Source organism: Megalobrama amblycephala, linkage group LG12 (assembly GCF_018812025.1).
Source record: "Megalobrama amblycephala isolate DHTTF-2021 linkage group LG12, ASM1881202v1, whole genome shotgun sequence".
NCBI lineage: Eukaryota > Metazoa > Chordata > Actinopteri > Cypriniformes > Xenocyprididae > Megalobrama > Megalobrama amblycephala.
Window position 1 is genome coordinate 14000838 of NC_063055.1, and position 14656 is coordinate 14015493.

Here is a 14656-nt window from a genome sequence, read left to right on the forward strand (position 1 = left end):
TGGTACACTTTGACCTTGATATGTATTTCACAGGGAATAATCTAATCATTTAAAGTAATTTTTTGCTGTTGATTAACACGTTGAACATTTGTTATGTTCTCACAATTAATTTCATTATAGAATCACCTTTTACACAGTTTCCCACTTTTATTTGCACCAGTACTTTGGATAAATGTATTTAACTGAAGCCCAAATCAAAAAAGACATTATATTCTGTACATTTTATTTATACAGGCCTCTATTTTTGTCACAAATTCTTGTTAATAGCTAATTTCCACTCACAAGATTCAACAAAAAAAAAAATCAACATTTTTTTTGTCACTTTGTGCACATGATGTTATTGTTCATGTCAGCATGTCATCTGTGCATTTCACAGGCCACATACATACAGTGCCAGAAGATAACTGATATTTTGGGATGTTTTTCTACAAGGTTAAATGGTATTGACAATATTGTTGGTGGACTGCTACATGAGTTGTAACTGGTCTGTAGTGATGTGGTGCATTTCCCAAAGCCAACTATGGTCACAAGATCCATTGTTACCAACAGAGTTCAACGAAGATTGCAACCCCAGTTGGCTAATGATGCTTTTGTGAAACATTCCCCAGGTTAGTTTTATAAATGGTGTAGTAGACTGTAATCAGGCATCATGAAACTTGTAATCTTGGCTTTGCTTATTGCTGGTGGTAAGTTGACTATTTCTTTCTTCTAAACTCTACTCTAAATGAGAGTTCTTGTTCTTTGGTAAATATGAAAATATTAAACCAGAGTTAAATAAAGTGTAAGAAGTACAGCAGTGGGTCTGTTTCTATCTTCGTTGTGCATGTCTGAATCTGATATTTGCACATGTTTTCTCTCTCTCTCTCTCTATATATATATATGAGATATTTGATATGTCTAATTAAACTCAACATTAGTATGAGAAGTAAATGAGAAATGTTAGAAACATAGATTGTGTCAAAGTGGCCATTTACATGTCTCCATATCGTCCAAAAATGCAAATAAAAAAAAATGATTTTGTCATTTGCATGAGTATTACGTGTTCAGTGCATAGTGTTTCTTTGCAAAGTGACATCACCAACTACTGGCCTGGCATCCATAATACAGCGTTTTTAGTTGTTTTGTGGATCTTTGTGAACGGGCACAGTTTTGACAACAATGTCATTTGTATGCAAAAAACAAGGAAAAACTTTTATCATTTTTAAATTTTTAGTACATCATTGTCGTGTATATATACCTAAAGTTATTGGTTGTTTGGAATCATGTACATGTGCGTTAAACAAAATGTGTCTTATTTTTAAACAAAAAAAACCCATTTTGTCTCAGAGGTCACAGTCTTTTTGTCTATCTCTCCCCAAGTGCTGTCTACACTAGGTCAGATTTGTGGGGCAGTCTGGTGTGTGCCAGTGAAGATTGAGTTTGAAGATGGAATGTGGGTTTAATGCACATTTGTTATTTATAATCTAGTCTCTGTCATTGTCCTTGAAATATGTATTTATATTTTGATAGTTATAGTAAATTGCTGAGTGAACATTTAATTTATTTAGCAGTATTTATATCAATATCTAAGTTTCTAAAATGTGACTTGACACAAAGTTGTCTTGAGGATCCTGAGGAATGTGACTCTCTCCAAAAAAAAAACCACCAAAAAAACTGCTGCTTACTGGGCTGTAATGGAAATGCCAATAAGCTATAAGACCTCACAACAACAATCAGTTTTATGAATTCTGAATGAAAATAATGAGAAACAAACACACACACACACACACACACACACACACACACACACACACACACACACACACACACACTAAATCATACAGGGCAAATGCATTTAAACAGAGTATCTATGATGTTAAGCTGAATAAAAACTTTTTTTTTTTTTGGATAATTTTATTGTTCAAGCCATGAATGATACAAAATTCTGTTTGCTCTTTAGTAGCTGGCCATGCTCTGTAAGAGATTAGAAATAGAAAAAATAGTATTTGTTTCCATAATAACAAAAGGACATGAAGCTTAATTCAGGGTTTCTTTACATGAAAATGTGCACCTTGAATTCATTCAGTCGTGTTTGACAATCATTAAATGATCACTAAACCTTTGCAATGAAAATATTTTAAGGGCAATAGTCTGGAAACATTTTTTTTTCATAATTACCCAGACCTGAAAATTACTCAAATCAAATTCCAGACTTTTCCAAACTGTGTAGGAACCCTGTTAAACATGCAATATGTAATATTTTGTGTCCGCTAGAGGTCGCTAGAGGCCTATTCAAAACAAAGGCGTAGCTTGATGACACCAAGTTTGAGAGTGGAATCTTGGGACATGTGGTCTTCACCTCAACGACCAGTGGAAAAGAACTGGGATAGGACTTGGGAAGAAATCATGTTCATGGATGCGATTATTAACATTACTGTGGTATGAAGTAGAGCAGGACTGAGTGTTGTGGGAGCTGAACGAGGCCATTGGAGCGATTGTGCAACACACGCAGCTAGCAGCGGAACTTTTATTATGCCACAGTCGCCGGCACTGCTTCCGCTTTTCCGGTCATGAGTATGAGGTAACGCAGCTCTGTTTATCATATTAGATACATTTGAGTGTGTTAAAAATGTTATAATGTTACTCTGTGCGTTCGCTTGGTGGCTGCTGTGAGACATTTGTTGCACACTGCAGTAAGGTAGATTGATTTTAGTATATCATATTAAATGCTGGACGGCTTGTGTTGATAAATGGCATGCAATTAATTTTAAAACATATTGTATGATGGAGAAAATTCTGTATTGTTGCTAAAAATAAGCTGCACCTGATTATGCTATGTTAGCTACTTCACAAAATAAAAGTTTTTCATAAAAGTTATTCTCTGAGGCATTGTAAAGCATGGTATTCACAAAAAGAAAATCAAGAAAATTAGATTTAAACAATAATACTAAATGTGTTGACCTATATAACAATTAGTTTCCTGTTTATAAACATATCAAAACCGTTGTTCCCTTGCCTATTAAAACATGTAATATATTAAAGCGTCTTTGGTGTTTCCATGGTTTCTACAAAATAAAACCGGAAACCGAGTTCTGTCAGGACCACTATAGTCAAATATGATAGATAATGCATAGAGTTTGTATTGGCGGTATGGTTCTGTTCTGGGCAAGAACTCCCTGCGCATCCATGCAGCCTAGCATGGATAAGTGCAGGGAGAGCAGCAATAAACCCCCTTAGGGTAAACAGAACAGGACCAACATATGCAGATATCATTGAATGTCATAATTTAAGGAAGACATATTTGAGAATTAGTCTGATTAGGGGAATAATAAGGCCAATCCTGACTGAAGAGAGGAGGAGCTGGGGATGGAGGAGGGTAATTTGCTCCTGAGAATGCAATAGCTGCTGATAATACTGAGGAGCTTATATATAGATGCCGTGATAGGCGTCGTATTCCTATAGGTAGACACAAGTCACCTGGGAGTCAGCTGATGCAAGCTTGACTGACGTGACCTGCCAGAACTGACGCTACGCTAGATGGTAACACAGGTATGATGCAATTGACAGACGATTCCTCACACGTCCCAGAGCCTTGGTTAAAATGGCAATTTTCTCAAGACTTACGAATAGTTGCAAACTTTTGGGATGTTGTAAGTACTGAAGTGAACATATAACACTGGCCTAGTGGTTTTTGGATATTTTACTGCAAAATTCTTACATATTGCACATTTAATTTGTTGTTTGCTGACATAAACCACTAACCTTGCTGATCCAGTCAATGTAGGCACTCACACGAGTGAAAATGTTGGGCTTCTGGACATAGTTGCAGATCAGGCCAGAACTAAAGGACAAAACACCATGGACTTCCCAAGTGCCATCACTACCCGCACAATTCAGGGGGCCTCCAGAGTCACCCTGTGTTGTGAAAGAGGGTCAGAGTTTACATTTATTCATTTGTCAATGCAAAGTAAAACAATACGTCATTACGTTCACACGAAGGACGACAACTTTAACAACAACGATAAAGATACAGTTTTAAAAATAGTTCTAAATGTAGAGTCCATACTACAACTATAACGATAACGGCACAGGGAAATGGTATCGTTGGAATCACGTTTTTCTTCCCAACTGATAAACGATAAAAACATTGACAGCCAATCACAATCCATTATGAGTCACAGATACAGAATTGCAGCATGCTTATAATAAAAAGAACAATATCGTGCATTGGTGTGGATGCTAATATAGTTATCGTTCTTGCTGTCAACGGCCTTTAGACAATACAAGTATGATTCAAAATGATCATCAGAGGACTCCTTTGATTGAACTAAAACATTGATTCAACCAGGGCTTTCCTTAGGGCGGTGCAACTGGTGTGACCACACCAGGGCCTGTGTTTTATGGGGCGAGGGGGGGGCCTCGCTTCCTCTAACTAGCACTGGGCCCCGCCCCATGCTTGGGATGGCCCTAGATCAAACTCTCTCCTTTCGAAAAAAAAAATTCAGTGTTGAAACATGAGAATATTGGTCTAATTTTGAATGCACGCTTGTACACTTTAATTGTAATCAATGGTTAAATATTAGACATAAGCCACTTTCATAATTCACATTCTCAAAACATTTAGTCGGTAGTATTTCCTTACATTACATCCAGCAGCAACACCATCTCCACCAGCGCAGATCATTTTTTCTGTGACCCGAGAGCCCCACCAGTCTGGCCTAGAGCAAGTGGCGTAATCCACCACAGGCAGCAGAGCCTGCTGCAGTGCACCAGTAGTGGGGCCAACGACAAATTCTTGATATTGTAAAAAATGGGTGAGAAGAAATACTGAGAAAAGTCTAAAAAACAGTTTATGAACATTTATTTATAATCATTATAATTACTTACTGTACTGATGTCCCCAACCAGTGACATAGCAGAGAGCATTGTGAGGCAGAATATACCCATCCGTGGGGAGACATGCAGGCATGATAGTGTCACTTTGGGTGACAGGACTCTGCAGTTTGATCAGGGCGATGTCATTACTATCATGACATAAAAATGAGGATAAATAAGTACATTCACTGCACAAGTGTTCAAGACACTGGTGTTGAATAAAGTACAGTAGGAGGATGTATCCCGCTCACTTTTAATAAAAATAATTGATTCCCATTGTCATGTTGCAAATATATTTACATTCTTTAGGTTATTACAAAAAAATCCTCCCTGCAAAATTCTGGGAATGTTATTTTATGGTTAAACAATAAAACCTGATTGTACAATTGTGTATGTGTAAATGCAGATGTTCAATTCAGTGGCTGAATATCGAGATTGAAGGCTCAAACGCAAATGTACACTTTCAGTTTTTATTGTATAATATTTCTTTAGGGAAATTTTATAGTTTTTATTTTTTAGTTTAAGAAATTAAATTTATCAGAAGACCCTGATATATAAGCTGTGGTTTTCATTTCCTTCATTTTATTTTTTGTGTATTTCTGCTTTGTTATTTGGATTCTCTTTATGTTTTATATTGTAATTTTATTTTTGGCAATAAAAAAATGCAAATGTGGACTGGTCAGTGTTGTTGTCATGTTGTGGCCTTCGCACTTTACATCTCTCTGGAGCAAAGCTAAATTTTAGAATACAAATGTCTAAATTAACAAGAATTCAACCACAGGTGAGTCTAATTATTCATTACACAGGTGTATGAGAAATTCATTTTTCCTACACTTTTTGTAACACGCATGTTTTGGAAACACAGTTAAAAGAGCCAGAGAAAATCTAATGTTAAAATGTCAAGAATCAAGAGCCCATCTAAAGCAAACGCTCACCTCCATAACAGTGACTTCAAAATTTATTATTTTCTATAAAGCACTCATGTAGAAGTCGACATTCTCATGACCTTGCGGAACATTGTCTAAAAGTTCTCTAACGTTGCTTAGAAGTTCCTTTATAGCACTTTGGGAACGTTGCGCAAGGTCCTGAGAATGTCGCCTTCTACGTGGGTTAGTAAAACAAGGGAACTTTTTTTTTTGCACACGATTTACTTGTGAATGTGCAAACATATTAGTAATTCATGGCCACGATATACATATTTTTCCCCACATGTCATGTGCAGGGCTCTGTTTGCCTGGCAAGGTCAGACTGATATCTCTTCTACAAGATATATCAGTCTGGTCAGTCCGCCCTCCGTCGCGATTCGAGTCAACTCCAAACCGTACCGTGCAATCGGATTCGTTTATTTCAGTGACGCAAACAGCGTCACTCTAGTGCGGCGAAAGTCCCTTCAATATCAACAAAGATTGCGCACGGGAGACCTGAGAGTTTGTTCTGTTCAGCCGTGAATTCAGTTTTAAATGACCAAAAACACATTCATTATTTACTTTTCGCTGTTGACTCTCTTGTCGCTTTGATAACGTCATATCCGCCCTTCTCTGATTGGTTTACTCCGCTTTCTGTTTGCTCGGATTTGCTCCGCCCTAGAAATCGAATTGATTCAATGGCCGACCAGACTCATCCGCTGGTACAGTGGTGAGGCTGGATTTTCCAGGCAAGGGCTCTGTAATTTCTTCATTAAGCATTTTTATAAAATGCTGTAACTCAGCACCCCCCTGGTTAAATGATTTCTACATCCCTGATTAATTTCTGTTTAAAATTCTCTTTGGCCATACCGTAAAGTGTTAGAAGAATCCCAGCCATAATGGATAATGATCTTGCTAGGGGAGATGGCGACAGATCCACTCTCGTTCTCCGTCGTGTAATGTTTTCCCAGATACATTCTGTAACTTCTGCCACTGCTGAAAGGCCACAAAAGAAAAAAAAAACAGTCCAGAAACACTCCAAGTATGAAAAATTCACTTATAAAAAGTACTGTGGTGATACCACTGTGTAGTAATGGTATCATCAAGTGATAACCACACTTTTCTATAAAGAACCTTAAAGGGTTCTGTCAGGCGCTTCTTATATAGAACCTTTTAGGGGTCCTCATCATGGGATCATTTTATGGATTTAGATTTAATTAATTTAATTCAATTTTATGAATTAAACAGCATATAAACATACATTATCAGTAGAAAAAATGAAATAACCTATTAAACATGAATGTGTTATGGAAACATTTAAGACATTTTATATAGAACATTTTTGGCATAAAGTGTTCTTTAAAATTGAGTCAAGAAGAACCTCACTGAACCTTTTTTTCTAAAAGTGTGGTACTTTGGGATATACCATGATACTAAATGATTACCATATTCATATATTATTATATTTACATGGCACTTACAAGTCACTTCAAAGAATACCATATAATGCTATTTTATTTTTAACTAGGGCTGGCTTTTAAGATTCTCAACCTATTCCTCTGCCTTGCATCAGACAAAATATGACGACTCTGGCCCACAAAGCAATACTTACCTGATGCAGTGAGCAGCAGTTAAGACCCACTCATTGGAAATAAGGCTGCCTCCACAAGTGTGGTACCAGCTACTACCACTCCTGTACTGGAGGGAGATCTGGGTATAATAAAATAACAAGAATTCCTTTTGTTTGTAAGTGGGCAAATATTAAGTTTATTGTACAATATTTTAAGTGATGTCATTGAAATAAAGATATATGCATCTACCTGCCAAGGCCAGCTGTGTGGACGTGCATCCTTACCCCCCACTACCCTCGTCAGAACAGGAGGGTAGGTAGGCAGCCCACATCCATTAACTGAGGTAAAAAATATCATTTTTGTGTGGTCCTCTGTCATGTGTTTGTTATAAAAACAATAAAAAAAAATTTTTTGTTAAAAAATACTATATATGCTAAGCCCAAAACCCCTAAAAATGGATGCTCTGCCCTACATACAAATTTATTTAAAAAAAAGAAAAAAGAAAAAAAGAAATTCACATTTACTATAATTAGCATTAAAAAAAAAAAAAAACATTTCAGTATTAAAATTCTATTTTTTTTTTCTTCAGGGGAAGGGGGTTACAAAGTAAAAAAAATTGAAGGGTGATGCAATTGTCCTGATATAGTAAAGAAAAAAAATAGTTCATTATATTTGTAAAAATACATTTTACATAGAAAAATATAATTTTGCACCATGAGTCATTCAATTTAAACATTTTAAAAAAAGGGTCCCACTTTATATATTAGGTGGCCTTATGTACTTATATTTAAATTAATCATTTGATACAATGCACTTATTGTGTAAATACATGTTTTTACATTGTACTTATATTTTTAAAAATACCTGCATGTAATTACATCTGTAATTACATTTATACTGTTGACCCTTACACCTTAACCCACCCTTAAACCTGCCCATACCACCAAACCTGTCCCTAACATTACCCGTATCCACCTCAATAGCAGCAAAAGTGTTTTGCAATACAAAATGAACACAATAAGTACATTGTATTTTTTTTTAATGTAAGTACATAGAAGTTAAGGCCACCTAATATAAAGTGGGACCAAAGAATGAATACAATGAGTGCATTTCTAAGAACTTGACACATGTTCTACATTAGATTTTAGTTTAAAATCTCCTTTAAAAAGATTCCCTTTCATGCACTCTTTGTCATTGACCCATATACATTTTATGATAATTAATAATTATACTACTCTCCATATGGTTACTATAATAAAATAAAAATATTAATCAGACTATATTATCAGTCTTCAAGACTTCTTACCTCCAACAACCAGAACAGCCAAGAGCACAAACTTCATGTTTATATAGTGGTCAATTCACACTCAATTCGTCTTTTGAGTCAAATGGTTGCTTTAGAGAAAAACTAGTCAGAAAAAGTTGTTTTCTGTTGTACCTTGAACTTAATATGTCACAGGGTATAATCTAATCAGTTAAAAGTAATTTTGCTGTTGATTAACATGTTGAAGGTTTGTTTTCACATTTAGTTTGACTGCAGAACAATCTTTTTATAGTTTTTTTTCTCTTCCTTTTACTTCCACCAGTTGCATGTATACTTCAAGTACTGTTTTTCAATCAAGACCCAATCCAAAAGACATGACAGTTTTTGTCACAAATGTATATTAATAGTTAAATCCCCCCAAAAAACAAACAAACAACAACAAAAAAAAAACACCTTAAATATGCAGTGTTTGTGAAGCACAAAGGCCATCTGGCTTTGGCAAAGGATTACTGTTCATATCAGCATGTCATCTGTGCATTTCACAGGCTGCATTTATAAAACCTGTAAGATAACTGATATTTTGGGATGTTTATCTACAAGGCTAAATGATACTGGGAAAGCTATCGGTGCATTGCTACCGGAATTGTAACTGCCTGTAGTGCTGTCCAGGTTAGTTGCTGTCAAGGTTGCCAGGTCTGCATAAAAAACTAGTCTAATGGCCAATCAAAAGTAGCCAAACACTAGTCCAATGATCCTATCCCAAATATCAAAACTCAAAATATGCCACTCCCATACCTAAAATACATAGTTTACAGTCACTGTGTGCCCTTCCTCGCAAAACTCATCATATATAGCACAGATGTATCATTGTTAGAAGTGTAAAATGGGTAAAATATCTCAATACAAGCATTTCAGTCAAATAAACTTTTAACCCACTGGGGGAAAAAAAAAATCAACCTGTGGCGTCAGATTAAAAATAGCCCAATCCTGCAGGAAAACCACGGACTTGGCAACCCTGGTTACTGTATATAAGTGATGGGTATTTGCTTGTAGCCACTCCAATCAGGCATCATGAAATTGTTGATCTTGGCTCTGTTCATTGCTGGCGGTAAGATGATCATTTGTCTACAAGTGTTCAGAAATTCTCTTTGGTTCCTAAGCATCGGAATGAGAAGGGATACCTTTCACATTCACATGCGCTGCAGCTATAGAACCAGAGCAGACGTGTAATTTATCATTTGTGTTGTCCTGAAACAGCCTACGGATGTGGGCAGCCCACCTATAAACCTCTTGTCTCAAGGGTGGTGGGTGGAACTGATGCTAAACCAAACAGCTGGCCATGGCAGGTTTGTGAAAGCTATAGTTCATTAATCTCATCCTAAAACACTCTGCCATCAAATAGTAATTACAAACACAGCAATGCTATTTTTAAAATAATTTTGAATGTATAACTAAATGCACTGAAAAGAGCTCCAGCTCAACACTCTTTACCTCCTCAATATTTCAGGTGTCTTTCCAGTACCAGAGTGGCTCCAACTTTTATCACACCTGTGGTGCCATCCTGATCGCCAAGGACTGGGTCTTGACTGCTGCTCACTGCATTGGGTACATTGCTCCTTCTGTCATGAAACATATTCTGCACTGTTCTCTTTGGCATAAAAGGGATGCAATGAATGTGAGATGGACTAAAACTATGTCTTAAACTTTTGCCAAGCAGCAGCCGAACTTACAGAGTCTACCTGGGCAAGCACAACCTGGCCCTCAGCAGTGAGTCCGGCTCTCTCGCCATCTCTCCTTCCAGGATTATCGTGCATGAGAACTGGGACTCCTATAATATCCGGTTGGTCTTCCTCATCAGTTTTAATGTATACTACTGTCAAAAGTTTTTTTTTACATTTTTGAGTCTCTTATGCTCACAAAGGCTGCATTTAATTTAGCAACAATACAATAAAAACTGTAATATTGTGAGATATTTAAAATAACTGAGATTATTAAAATAATTTTTTATCTTTTAATATATTTTAACATGTAACTTATTCCTGTGATGGCAAAGCTGGTGTTCAGTTATTATTGGTACTCATTTATTAATAATGGTTCTTATTATTTAAAATTGTTTTTGCTGATTAATATTTTTGTTATACATTTTTTCAGGTTTCTTCAAAAGAACAGCATTTATTTAAAATCTTTCAGAACTTTATAAATGTTTTAACTGTCACTTTTGATAAATGTAATATGTTCTTGCTTAATAAAAGTATTCATTTATTTCTTACCCCAAACTTTGAATGGTAGTGCATCACAGTTTCCACAAAAAAATTAAGCAGCAAAAACTGTTTTCAATATTGATAATACTAAGAAATGTTTCTTGAGCACCAAATCAGCATATTAGATTGATTTCTGAAGGATCATGTGGAATAATGACACTGAAAATTCAACTTTGCCATCACAGGAATAATAATTTTAGAAAAAATTCAAATGATAAAATACATTTTAATTTGTAATAATATTTCACAATATTACTGTTTTTACTGTATTTTTGATCAAATAAATGCATCCTTGGTGAGCATAAGAGACTTCTTTCAACATTAAAAAAATCTAAGTAATTCAAAAAAACTTTTGACTGGTAGTGTAGGGGTTTAGACATCTAATCTAAGAGTGTTTTTGATGCATTTGTGTGTTTCTCAGCAATGACATTGCCCTGATCAAGCTGTCGACTTCAGTGACTTTCACCGACAAGATCTCACCTGCTTGCCTGCCTGATTCTGGCAGCATCCTGCCTCACAACTACTCCTGTTATGTCACTGGATGGGGACGCCTCTGGAGTAAGTGCGTTTCCACTGCAATGCTATTTACTTATTTTCAAGCAAAAAAACAAAGCAAAACCTTTTTGCTTTTTCTTTCTTCAGCTAATGGTCCCATTGCTGATATCCTGCAGCAGGCTCTGCTCCCTGTTGTGGACTACGCTACCTGCACTAGGTCTGACTGGTGGGGCAGCCTCGTGACCAACCTCATGGTGTGCGCTGGAGGAGATGGAGTTGTGTCCAGCTGCAATGTGGGTTTGATCCACAAGTTTTATTTATAGTGTTTGTCATTGTCCCTATAATGAGTGTGTAAATTTTTATTTTCATTATTAATAACCAGCATGTGTGAACATGCACCCAAATGATGTAATCTTACTCACTGGTGCAGGGTGATTCTGGTGGCCCTCTGAACTGCCAGAGAAGTGACGGCACCTGGGATGTTCACGGCATTGTGAGTTTTGGCTCCAGCTTGGGCTGCAACTACTCCAAGAAGCCCTCCGTCTTCACCCGTGTGTCTGGCTACATTTCCTGGATCAATAAAGTGAGTACACTTTACAAAACTGTTGGTCTTTTTCTGAGCACACACCATCTTTTTGTTGACATAAATTTAAGACATATTCGATATTTAAACTGGCCTCTTATTTTTCAGGTGATGACCTCTTATTAAAGTGTGGAAGGTGTGAAGTAGTGTACTTCAAAATCATCATCATCATCATCATCATCATCATCAACAACAACGAAATGTGGAATCAATAAATTTCTCTTAAAAAACTCTTTCTTTTGACTCTTGGCTTTAAGTAAAAAAAACATTAAAAAGCATTATTTACTGTAATCCTCTTCTTGTTGTGGTTATGTTATTATTGGCCTAATCAATACATGTTTCAAACTAAAATGTCTAATTTAGATAATTCATCAGCTAAATGTGCTGTGGGTCAAGGTTAGCTGATTATAACGTTAGAACTGCGGAGGAAACCATAGTTCGAGCAGGTCACTGTGATTTTGCCGAGTAAGACATGTTCCTGGATCAACATTTTGTTGATCCTAGAACATTCCTGTCTGAAAATTAAGTCTTAACCCAATTCCTACCCCTAAACCTAATCCTACCCATAAATTATTCCTAAAATCAGAGGGGAAAGATAGGTGAATAACATTAATATAGAAGCACCGATCCCTGGTTGCATATGGAGGACCACAAGTGTCACAGAAATAGTAATACAGCATATCATTAATTAATAACTAATTGTACAATAGAAATTTGCATTAGTAAATGTGTTTACAAATTAATTAATTAATCTAAAAATAAATAGATTAAATTGCAAAGTAATTCATTATTTTATTTTTTAATGGGCAATAAAAGTAATTTATAAATTAAATATTAATCATCAATAAATGGTTCAAATTAAAAATGGATTTACTAAAACAACATAAAACACTCAATAAATACATCATTTAAAAATACATTTATGAATTCATAAATAAATAGTGGAATTTCAAACTGTATTTGAGAATGCAATTTAAGGGGTTAGTTCACCCAAAAATGGCTCAGTGAGGCCTTCATAGGGAGCATTGGCAATGACACTTCCTCTCTCAAGATCCATAAAGGTACTAAAAACATATTTAAATCGGTTCATGCGAGTACAGTGGTTCAATATTAATATTATAAAGCGACGAGAATATTTTTGGAGCGCCAGAAAACAAAACAAAATAACGACTTATTTAGTGATCTCCGATTTCAAAACACTGCTTCAGGAAGATTCGGAGCACAAATGAATCAGTGTATCGAATCTGCTGTTCGGAGCGCCAAAGTCACGTGATTTCAGCCGTTGGCAGTTTGACACGCGATCTGAATCATGATTCGATACACTGATTCATTTGAGAGGAAGAGATTTGAGAGGAAGTGGCATTGCTCCCTATGGAGGCCTCACGGAGCCATCGGATTTCAACTAAAATATCTTAATTTGTGTTCCGAAGGTTAACGAAGGTTTTACGGGTGTGGAATGGCATGAGGGTAAGTAATAAATGACAGAATTTTCATTTTTGGGTGAACTAACCCTTTAAAAAGAGAAATAATTAATTGGATTCAGAAATTGAATTACAAATATAGGTTCTAATCATCCATTAAAAAGGGCAATTCAATTAACCATTTGCATTTACCCGCTGTTTTTCCTTTTTCTATTAGCTATTCGATTTGCTTAACCATTTAGCTACTCTTTTTAGCCTCTCCATTTAGCATTTCAATGACACTTTGGGCCTTGCGCGCTGGGGAAACGAGCCCTGCGTCTCAATCAGCTCCCTAGGTCGTGAATCAGTATATCATGAAAATTAATGTGGCTGATTCCCTGATCAGTGCCCTGACTACTGAACTAGGGAGCTGATTGAGACGCACCCGAAGTAAATGCGAGATGAGTGTAACAAGCTCTCTGATTGGCTATTACCTGGCAAGTCAAGTGCAGACGTATGTCACTGATGTGGAAAGGAGAAGGTGATTTAAGAAACAAGAAACAACAAGAAGAAACAATTTCCCGCACACGGGATAACACAATAAATGCCATAATTTCTTTGGCTGACTGTAATCGACAGTAATGTGCCAGTTGACTATGCTCTGACAACGTTGTTTCATCATAGGGAAAACTTGGAAGCATCCTGTCGGCATTTGGAGGACAACGTTTGATGAGGTGGAGCATATAATTCAACAAATGGGAAACATATCAGAGTTTCGGCCCTCTTGACATACAAAGAGACAATGTTCAGCAACAAATCTCCCTTGGAATCTGGCGCAGGGAGATAGCAAAACGCTATTTACTATCTGATTATTTGTAAGTGTGAACTCGTGAAATGAACGTTAGTCTGACAGAAATTCCTTAAACAGGTCGAACCAACCTAAAAGCCAATAAAAGTAATGTTAGCATAAAACGAGATTCAGAAATAAAATAATAAGTGCATAATATATATATATACGTTATAGGACTTAAATACAAAAATACTATAATTTATTTTGACAACCTGCAGAAGATTGGTGGGTAGAAGATTGACGTCTGCTCGCCCAGAGAGAACTGACTGCTCGCTGTGTTGAAGGCGGGGCTCCACGGCCCTTGACGTTACCATGACACTCGTACACAACCTAGTCAGAGGCAGCAAGTAGCCTAATATACCCATGAGCAGCAGGATCGTACACAGTTTGGACGAATTCAGATGAAAACTCATACTGGTGAGTTGTCAAGACAATCATTGCAATCTACAGTATAAAAATGCTGGTGCCTGTTA

General features: G+C 36.4%; 2 protein-coding genes and 1 long non-coding RNA gene across 3 annotated transcripts; 1 reads left to right on the top strand and 2 right to left on the bottom strand.

The window, feature by feature from the left end:
* Window positions 1-1823: 1823 nt before the first annotated feature.
* Window positions 1824-8736, bottom strand: LOC125279582 (chymotrypsin-like elastase family member 2A). Its single transcript, XM_048209428.1, has 8 exons — window positions 8637-8736; window positions 7580-7668; window positions 7372-7469; window positions 6630-6755; window positions 4867-5003; window positions 4622-4773; window positions 3742-3894; window positions 1824-1953 (listed from the first exon to the last, which is right to left on the bottom strand). Exons 1-8 carry the CDS (start codon window positions 8671-8673, stop codon window positions 1936-1938), a joined length of 810 nt encoding a protein of 269 aa, XP_048065385.1. The 5' UTR covers window positions 8674-8736; the 3' UTR covers window positions 1824-1935.
* Window positions 8737-9599: 863 nt separating this feature from the next.
* On the top strand, window positions 9600-12224 carry LOC125279584 (chymotrypsin-like elastase family member 2A). Its single transcript, XM_048209430.1, has 8 exons — window positions 9600-9702; window positions 9852-9940; window positions 10102-10199; window positions 10312-10434; window positions 11277-11413; window positions 11498-11643; window positions 11781-11933; window positions 12042-12224. Exons 1-8 carry the CDS (start codon window positions 9666-9668, stop codon window positions 12057-12059), a joined length of 801 nt encoding a protein of 266 aa, XP_048065387.1. The 5' UTR covers window positions 9600-9665; the 3' UTR covers window positions 12060-12224.
* Window positions 11495-14600, bottom strand: LOC125279585. The gene is made up of 3 exons (XR_007187410.1): window positions 14396-14600; window positions 11773-11920; window positions 11495-11636 (listed from the first exon to the last, which is right to left on the bottom strand). It is a non-coding gene; the product is annotated as an uncharacterized LOC125279585 (long non-coding RNA).
* Between the last annotated feature and the right edge of the window lie 56 nt (window positions 14601-14656).

Excerpts from the sequence above, each read along its gene's own strand:
- LOC125279582 (XM_048209428.1), bottom strand. The coding sequence starts at position 8,673 with ATGAAGTTTGTGCTCTTGGCTGTTCTGGTTGTTGGAG. Across the intron at positions 6,756-7,371 it reads ACTGCTGCTCACTGCATCAG|CAGTGGCAGAAGTTACAGAA; the intron begins GTAAGTATTGCT and ends GTGGCCTTTCAG. Across the intron at positions 5,004-6,629 it reads GATTCTTCTAACACTTTACG|TAATGACATCGCCCTGATCA; the intron begins GTATGGCCAAAG and ends ATGTCATGATAG.
- LOC125279584 (XM_048209430.1), top strand. The coding sequence starts at position 9,666 with ATGAAATTGTTGATCTTGGCTCTGTTCATTGCTGGCG. Across the intron at positions 10,200-10,311 it reads ACTGCTGCTCACTGCATTGG|CAGCCGAACTTACAGAGTCT; the intron begins GTACATTGCTCC and ends TTTGCCAAGCAG. Across the intron at positions 11,644-11,780 it reads GAGTTGTGTCCAGCTGCAAT|GGTGATTCTGGTGGCCCTCT; the intron begins GTGGGTTTGATC and ends TCACTGGTGCAG.